A 9,837-nucleotide genomic window follows, 5' to 3' on the forward strand; every position below is an offset into this window, starting at 1 on the left:
TTCACCTAAAAAAGTATTTTGAGTCCAAAAGAACCACATTTTGGTTCCGATACCCTATCTCCTCCCACACTGAGTACCAACAACTCTAATTTCCCCCAATAAAGAAAAAGGATAGTATAAGTTTACCTATTCCCGCGCTTTGTTTTTGGTATGGTTTTGGGGACATAATATGCCAAATTTGGATTTTTCTCAATACTAACTCTATTGAAACCCTACCACAAGAAAAGAAGCAGCCAAACATATTAAACTGCACAGTATCTCACCAAATCAACCCATTCAGTCTGGCAGATTTCTTTGCCACACAAATTGTCCTTCACACACAGAAACAAGTCACCCCATCTCTCTCTTTAGTCATAAACAAAACAAAATATAGAAACATTGACACAATAAATAAATGTCACTCTATCCCTATATTTTAGTTCGTGTAGCATATGACTATAACCATAACTATAACAACAATAAATTCAGTAAATTACCACAAGTGGGATTTGATGAGAATAGTGGATACGCCGACCTTACCCCTACTTAAGAGGACAGAAAGACTATTTTTATAGATCGTCGGCTAAAGAAAAATATAATTGTAATTATAAGAGAGATAAAAACTATTTATGTGGTAGTTAAACTCAAATGAAAAACTAAAGGAAAAAACACCTTCATGCAAGACGACCACAGAGACTCATCATATTACTACTATTACTTGTGATTACTAAAATATTTGTCTCAAAAAATTTGTCATTTAAAAAGTTCAATACAAAATTAATTATTTTCTTTCGATTTTATCCTTAATAGTAATTATTCTTGAAGATGGAAATAGTGCATAAATAGAACATATATTTAATGATAATATTATATCTTAAGACATAAATAAGGATAAAACAAACAAAACTACATCTAACTAATATTTTTTTAAAGGGCATATAAAAGATAAACACGAAAGATAATTTGAGAGAGAATACTATTATACTTCACAAATCTCAACACATTTGTCCGAGGAGAATAGTACTACTCATTAACCAAATAGCAAAGGGGACATGGATAAAGCATAAAACTAACTACATTAGTACTACTATTACACAAATCTCAACACATTTGTCTGAGAAAATATAGTATTAACCAGGAGACAAAAGGAACATGCACAAGGCAAAAACCAAATTAGTTTCTTGTCACCTCATATCAACACTTTTATCCCACTTTAGTAACCAAAACTAGTAAGTGTCATAACAAGTTTAAGGAACTAAAAAAGAACTAAAAAAAGAGACCCCAATATTGGGCAGCCTGGTGCACTAAGCACCAGCGATGTGCGCCGGACCACAAAAGTCTATTATACGGAGTTTTACCTTGCATTTATGCAAAAAGTTGTTTCTACGGCACAAACCCATGACTTCTTGGTTAAACGGCAGCAACTTTACCAGTTACGCCAATGCTTCCATTCAAAAAGAAAAAAAAGAAGTAAAAGACCCCAATACACAAAAGAAATTAGAGAAGATCATGCAGCATCATCAGTCACAGCATTTTCACTCTCATTGCTGATGTTGATGTTGGTGGAGGTTGTTGTTGTACTTTTGCACAAAAGAGTAGTACTCTTTTTGGATGAACCTTTAGAAAGGCTAACAGGGTATTTAATGGCATTAAGCTCAAGTTTTCTGAGTGCAGCTTTACCAAGATCAATGCCACAGATATCTGAAAGCCTGACAAGATAAAGCAATACATCTGAGAGCTCTTCACCTAAATGCTGCTTCTCTTTATCTTCCCAATTTGGTAGCCCTTTTGGGACCTCACCTTTCCACTGAAATATTTCAGACAATTCTCCAACTTCACCCACCTAGTAGTATTCAAAAACAAACATGCATTAAAATAACCAAATACCAAACTCATCATCATCAACACAAAGTTATTTATACAACAGCAGCAAATTCAGTATAATCCCACAAGCGGGATTAAGGGTAGAGGCGGACCTACACATACAATTGAAGGGTCACCGGACCTCATAAATTTCGCAAAAATCTTATATATGTATGATGTGTGTATACCTTAAAATATGATAATATATATAACTTGGCATTCTAAACACTAAAAAAATTAAGGGGCATTGATATTTGATAAAAACAAATTAATGGTGCCCCCATCGCATAAATCCTAGATCCGTCTCTAGTCTGGGGAGGTTAGTGTATACGCAGATCTTACCCCTGTCCTGAACAGATAGAGAGACTGTTTCATATAGACTCTCGGCTCAAGGAAAACGAAAAAAGAAACCATAGCGACAGGAAGTAATAAAATACACCAAGCTATTTATCAAAGGATTTAATTTGTACAAACTAAAACTAAAAGAGTTTATATTTTTAGTATAGTTTAACGTGTGCCTAATTATTTGTCCTATTTTTCAAGTTTCTTACTACTGTTATTGTTTAATCAACGAAAAGTTTAAAAAAATTCTTTCAACTGTAGTTGGTATAAAAATGAAAAGACAACAAGAAAAGATGAAAAAAGAAGCGGTAGCAACAGTAACAAAAGACACAGAGCTATTTAAAACAAATCCAATGTAATCTCACAAGTCCTGAACTCAAGGAAAGATCGAAAAAAAAAAGCCGTAGCAACATACAGTGATAAATGACACCAACCTATTTATCAAAGGATTAAATTTATACAAACTGATACTAAATTAGATTATAGTATTAGTATAGTTTAACGTATGCCTAATTAATTATCCTATTTTTTCAAGTTGCTTACTACAATCATTGTTTAACTAAGAAACAGTTTAAAAATTCTTTACACCGTCCATGTCCGTATATAAAAGTTAAGACTCGTCTTATTCAATCAATGTTATGCTTTTTTTCCTTGCTGCAGTGTTTTATGGTAACTGATCAGTTTTAGTGCAAGTGTTGCACTACTTTCCATATTTTGACAGCAATGCTATAATTACATTCTAGGGAACATAATTAGTACTGCCTTGTTTGGTTACCAAGAAAACTGAGGGAAAAAAAAAAAGAAGCTTTTTCTGGGGTTTTTTCACAAATTTGGAAATCCTCAACAATGACATGATATCCAAAACCCACACATATTTCCAAGAAAAAGAAAGATCATTTTTTGTTTCATGCTTTTGTCAAATACAGAAAACTGGTTTGAGCTTTCAAAGACTCCAACTTTCCTTCTTAGCCATTACTAATTTCAGTATAAAAACAAAACTAACCTTTGATTCAACTAGCTATATGCAAAACAATAATAACAACAACCTAATAAAATCCGACCAAGTAAAGTTCAATAAGGTTAGAGTATACGCAAAACTTACCGGGAGAATAACCGTCAAATTTTCAACAGAGGCAAGAACACTAGGTCATGAGATCCCACCAGCGGAGTTTAGGGAGGGTAGTGTATATATAGAGCTTAGCCCATCTTGAAAAATTAGAGAAGCTGTTTCCGATAAACGCTCGACTAAAAAAAAAAGCAAAAGCAACAAAAGAAAACAAGATACCGAAAGAACCGAAGCGAATAATAGTGAGAGAACATCTGATGGTAAACAATAAAATCAAGAAATCATAAAATACAAAGAAGAACACACCATTTTTGTGAGACTAAAAGCTAAATAAACATGATATATTAAAACCCCAGAAATGAGCACAACAGAAAAAAACAAACACACGGACAAAAAAACACATAGAGGACAAAGTTGCACTATGTACCAACCTTACCCTACATAACCAAAAATGCTTCATTCTACCCAAAAAAAAAGGTGTCAAATAATAAAAGTTAAAACAAAAGTGTTGGATATGTACAAACCAGTGCTAAAAGGAGATTCCTTGGAGTATGGAATTGATCCCACTCTCTTTCTTTTGCAAAATCAGCCATTTTTTTCTTCAGTAGTTCAAGACTAACCACCCCTTTAAATTCTTCTCCTTCATTTTCCACTGCTCCCTTCATGTTTTTCTTATTCTTTGGACTGATAAAAATGAGATTTTGTGATTATATATGTCGAAACTGCGCCGACTAATATTTTTCTCTGTGCGTGGTTTCTGTGAGGTTTATTTAATGGTGGTTTTGAGGTTGAAAAAGGAATTGGTGACTGGGAAACTGGTCAGCCGGTTTGCTGTAACATATTTTATGTATTGCTGGAACTGACATCTGGCATATATATGCCAGTTGATATATTTTTTTTTTAAGGACCACTTGCTTAGTTATTTATTTCCCCATTCACTTTCAATTTAGATGACACATAGAGTTTGGTGTGAAGTTTGATCAATATTTTAAAATATAATTTTTTATTCTATTGACAAAAGAAAAATGAGGGATAAGGAATAATAAGTCTGAGAATAAACTTAAAAAAAGTTTGTCCAATGTTAGTTGGGAGAAAATTGTGGTATAATTAATATCGGAATTAATTATTTTGAGATAGCATTTTTTTATCCTCATGGAAAGATAGAATAACTAATCCCGAAATAATTAAACTTGGGATAAGAAGTAGTAATTACCTATGGCTAATATATATATATACCTCATTTTATATTATATAAAATTATACATAATTTTTTTACAAATTTATCAGCCAAAAGATATCCGGACAAAGCTTTGACTGTATCAAAGTTGGCAACCCCACATAACAAAAATAGATTACCTATAATATCAATATTTTCTTAAATAATCATTCCTAGAATCTTTCTTTGAATAACCAGATTTCATTTAAGAGATCTCTCGAGTCATACAATCGCATTGTTGAATAAAGAGAAATTTTCATAAAGCACTACTCCCTCCAGTTCACAATAAGTGACCAATTTGCTTTTTCATTTTTGTTCAAAATAAGTGTCCAGTTATATAATCAAGAAAGAATTCAATTTGTTTTTACAAAATAACCCCTATGTACATATCCCTAAAAAGTTTTCTTACTCCTCACATTAAATGTGTAATTAGCGGTAGTTTAGTCATAGTATGTATTTTTGTATAAAATTTAGTATTTTCTTAATGGGCGTGCTAAAAGCAAATTGGTCACTTATTGTAAACCGGAGGGAGTATCTTTTAGTGGTAATTAGCTATCTATAGATACTATTTGCTATATTACGGATTGTAGATACGTTTTCTGTTGTTATAAGATGTATTAGATGTATTTAAGCTACTGTATTCACGAATACAATAGCAAAAATAGGCGTGAATCAGGGAAGTCCAGCTAATCAGTTGTTGTATTCGAGTGTATTCGACTGTATTCATGTCGTGAAACATGAGATTACAGCTGGACATATTTTTGTATTCGACTGTATTCACGGCGTGAAACAGGGGATTACACTGTTTTTAGATGGAAAGTGAATCAATTAATATAATAGACCCCTAATATAACTCAACACTCAATTATAACACACAAATTTTATATTTCCAGTTATAAAAAAGATTCTCAACCGAAAAACACCCCAAAAACATAGCAATCTCCAGAGAAATTATATAATACATTTGAATACATAAATTATATTAATTAAAAAATATTTGAATACATTCATGGAATACAACGAGACAGTGAATACAATGAAATACATGGAATACAACGAGATACATTGAAATACAATGAAAAAAAAGACAATGAATACAATGAAATACATGAAAATACAGCGAGATACATTGAAATATATTAACAGAAAATTCAAGTTGCTCAGCCCCAAACTCCGTTGTCTTTGCTCAAGAACAAACCCTAATTTCGGGCGAATCAACCGTCGAGCAATGGTGGCAGAATAAGGACTCTGTTAAAGCTTGAATCTTGTATTGAAGATGACGGAAAGTTGTATTTGCGGAGGCTGAAAAGGATTGTGTTGATTTCCTCTTTCACATCCTTTCATTGCCTGTGGGCAGTGTTCTCAGGCTTCTTAAGGAGAAAGGGATGAACGGATGATTGCCTAACCTCTACGGCAGCATAGAAAATCTGAATGGCACCTACATTCAATCTAAGGAACGCAAGAACATCCTTTTAAAACCTAACTCCCCTGTTGGAATCTCTTCAGTTCCTCTTCTATTTCTTAGTGACGACGTTCCGACACAAAAAACTTTATATAGATGTGTTTGCAGTTGCAGCAGCTCCTACGCAACCGATGACCCTAGTGCTATCTGTCCAAATTGTCGAAACCATATGTCAACATATTTGACAAGGTAACATATATGCATGCTCCGATGGAATTGGAGAAATTGGGAACGGAGAGAACGTAGGTGATGTGGGTGAGAGAAATTTTGAGATTGAGCATCGTGTTTTTAGGGAATGGGGGAAGAGAATGGCATGTATCAAAGTAGAGAGAGAAAGAAAATAGTGTAACTGAATAGCGTATTTAGTGGCTTAGGGTTAAGAGGTAATCAAAATTAGATACTTTGCTATAAACATTAAACGGTATCTATAGAATATAATTCTTTAAAATAGTATTTATTTAAAATAAATAAGGTATTAACTTTTGCTATAGGAGGTAAAAATTCCTTGAATAAACCTGTCAACTGCGCTGGGCTGGCCCATGTCCAACCCGAAATAAAAGGACTGGAATTCGGGTCTCGAGTCTCAGCCACCGAGACCACGGACCCGGTAGTATTTTTTTGTATTATCATTAAATTAATTTTGTAGCCTAATATAGTATTATATAATTAGTAATCTAATCTAATTCAAAGTTTTCAATCATAAGTCAATAAGATAAACTATCAATAGGCATACGGGAGTTGTAAATATTTTTTTATTTCGTATGTTTTTTGAGATTAAGGTGGACATTAACCGAGGCAATTTCGAAAAAAACAATCATTTTTTCTATTCAACTTACGCTTTCCCACAAAGTGGTACAACATTTTAATCTTTTGATATATAAAATAGTATGTGTTTGACCAAAAAGTGTTAAGCTCTTTAGCTAAATCAATTAATAATAATAAGAAGGGTGAATCTTAGTTAAAGATAATAAATTCTAGATTAGATGCTAAACGAAGTATGCAAGACGGAAGATATCAATAAATATGTTTGAGCTGATTAAATGCTCATAAATGCAATAACATAAATGTGCAATGAATGTAGATTAATGCTACTAGCATAACAAAAAGGATTTACTTCCCAAGTATTTGTGAGATTTAAACGATTCCTTCTCCTGACAACAATGTGGAATGAATGGAATAATAGAGTGTTCTAGGATCATTGGATCTCGCAAATATAGAACCAAAAATGTAGGTTCAAACAAGGTAATCAATGAATGAGACAATTTTAGTATATTCTCAGGTCAACTCTTTACATGAAGTACTTTTTCAGAAGTGAACCTCCTTTTGTTCTCTATCTCTTCCTATTTATAAGGGACATTTTCCAAAAACCCAAAAAAGTACAAAGCAAGGAATATCCTAAGGAATATTCCTTGAGTCTATATTTGAACTTAGGCTACTGTTGTCTCCTTGTCGTAGCTGCCCGTCTTTGGCATCAAACGTCTTGAAAGCAAACCTCAATCGTTATACCATGGTCGACCCCGTCCTTTATTTTAATTATACTTTACCATCGATATGCCAAATTTAGACCTATACAGTTAGTCCCTCCACTTGTTGAGGTCGTGGTCCTGCACGCCCTCGACAAGCGGACCTGATTTGCTTTCGTTTCAGAAGAATTTGGTCGTTGAATAAGCAGGGTCGACCTAGATGGATAGAACGACGCAACTGGTGGAGTCGTGATTGGTGTGGCTACCATGGGGTGACGTCATAGCCACGCGTCATCATTACGCATCTTCCCGAGACAGCATCTGCGTGCCTGTCGCTTCGCTTCTGGTGTCATTGACAATCCTTTGCTTTGATTCTCGCGCCACTCAATCCTATAAACAGATGGGGATTTCGCTTTTCAGAAGTTTTCACCCTCCCTTCTCTTGCATGAACATTATTCTCGTTTGATCTTCTTTGTCAGTGTCTGCTCTTGACTTTGCTTTCACGATTCCATATCTCCCATTCTTACCCAGTTGTTACCTTCTTTTCCAGGTTTAGTAGTATACCTTTTATTGTCGAAATGTCGCAAACCCTTCGTATTCACGATGAAATTTCCGATGCCACTCCGTTATCGGTGGCACCTCCTTCCGGTGGTGAGGATCTCATGGCTGAAGAGGATGAGAGTTTTCCTACTGTGGAGGAGATAGTCCCCAGAAACCCCTTATCTAGAAACGATTTTCCCAAGGAACCTGCTCATGCTCCTGCTCAGGTGATTTCCGAGACCGGACCGTCTCATATAGCTGAGTTTCGATCTACATATCGCATCCCTTCCCACGTCGAGATAGTGCCGGCTGGTGGTGACATCGTGGAGGTCCATCGGCCTGGATATTGTGCCTTCTATGTCTGCCCTTTCTTAATTGGCTATACTATCCCACTCCTTCCGCCGGCGAAAGAATTTTGTCGGTTTTATAACGTCTGCCCGGCATAACTATCTCTGTATTTGTATAAAGCTTTTCTGATGCTGACGAAGTATCCAAAATTGGCTGGTTGTGAGGTCGACGTCCGCCACTTATTGCACTTATTCTCACCAAGTTTTTACAGAGGTACTATGATACATCTGCGGCATCGTGGGACTAGAGGGCTGATAGTCAGAACGGATGACAGGACAAATCGGAAGTTTTGGCATAAGTACTATTTTATTAAAACCGAGCACTTGGTGGCGAACCCGACTGGGTTTCCCGAGCAGTGGAACCATAATCGTAAGTGTTTTTGGCATATGCTTGGTCTTCTTTTCGTCCTTTCGCTTTACGCTCATTTGGGCTTCTTTGTTTTTTTTTCAGCGGAGAAGCGTGCACCCTCCCCTATCTTTGGTATTGAAGACTGCGCGGCTCGCGTGCACATGGCGGATATTCGTGATTGGGCGGTTTTCTACAAACGCTTTGGTCCGAAGGTCTCGTTTAGTAAGTGTTACTTTTGCTTCGGCCTTCTGTTGTTTGCCATTGTTCGTTGATACGACTTCCTTATGATGCCAGGTCGACGGGATTCAAAAAAGAAAGCTCCAGTGCCGGCGTTTCGCCAGGCTATTGCATCGGTAGGGATGCAATTTACTTTGGCCGAGTCCGTCCGTGGAGGTCGTACTTAAGCTCTGTCAACGAAGGATCCCCCCTTCAGAGTATTGCTGCACGGGATAAGATCTCCTCCCGACCTATCTACCATCTCGTAGACGAATCGTCTAATGGAGAGGAGTCACCGTTGAGAAAGAGGCGAAGTGTGGAACCTGGGAAGGCCGCCCTCACCGGTACTGAGCCAAAGAGAATCACTGCTCAGGAAGCGGCTCCTGCACGTGTGCCAGGCGCATGGGAGATTTTTATGGCAGATGCTATTAAGGAGGGGAGGTCTTCTAGGGCCGAGGGGGTACATGGAGGCGAGGAGCCTGTACGGACCGCAGAAGGTGGTGCGTCGTCAGCGGCCGGAGGAGAAGGAGTGGTACCTGCGGGAGACGATGGCTCTGGTTCGACATCGACCTCGATGAGATATGGGCCTTCTTGGACAGGGACACTCGCGTAGAGGTGAGGACGGAGGGTCCTAACAGGCACATAATCATTCCCATGGGCTATGACCTTTTGGCTAACTCTGAGCGAGTGGTACCGTCCTTTGCCCCCTATTGCGCGACTTCTAAGAATACGGCGCTGCAGACAATGAGCGAAGCAGAGTTGCCACTGAGTATCTCCGGCATGGCTTTGCGAGTAAGTGCCTCCCCCCCCCCCTTTTTGATGTTTGGGATTTGCCTCGCTTGCGTAATCTGCTTGTGCTGACTTCTTTCTTTCGCATGCCAGACTCTAATCATTGGAATTGAGCGTGACCGGTGGGAGGAGCGGAGGACGGCCCTTTTTAAGAGGGTGACTTCCAAGTACAAAGAGTACCGTACTAAGCACCAAACGTTGGCCG

At 37.1% G+C, this 9,837-nt stretch overlaps 1 protein-coding gene across 1 annotated transcript; it reads right to left on the reverse strand.

The window, feature by feature from the left end:
* Nucleotides 1-1,036: 1,036 nt before the first annotated feature.
* LOC109221271 (dCTP pyrophosphatase 1-like) lies at nt 1,037-4,027 on the reverse strand. Its single transcript, XM_019385738.1, has 2 exons — nt 3,775-4,027; nt 1,037-1,822 (listed from the first exon to the last, which is right to left on the reverse strand). Exons 1-2 carry the CDS (start codon nt 3,913-3,915, stop codon nt 1,487-1,489), a joined length of 477 nt encoding a protein of 158 aa, XP_019241283.1. The 5' UTR covers nt 3,916-4,027; the 3' UTR covers nt 1,037-1,486.
* Nucleotides 4,028-9,837: the final 5,810 nt, after the last annotated feature.

The sequence above is a fragment of the Nicotiana attenuata genome, unplaced genomic scaffold (assembly GCF_001879085.1).
Source record: "Nicotiana attenuata strain UT unplaced genomic scaffold, NIATTr2, whole genome shotgun sequence".
Lineage (NCBI taxonomy): Eukaryota > Viridiplantae > Streptophyta > Magnoliopsida > Solanales > Solanaceae > Nicotiana > Nicotiana attenuata.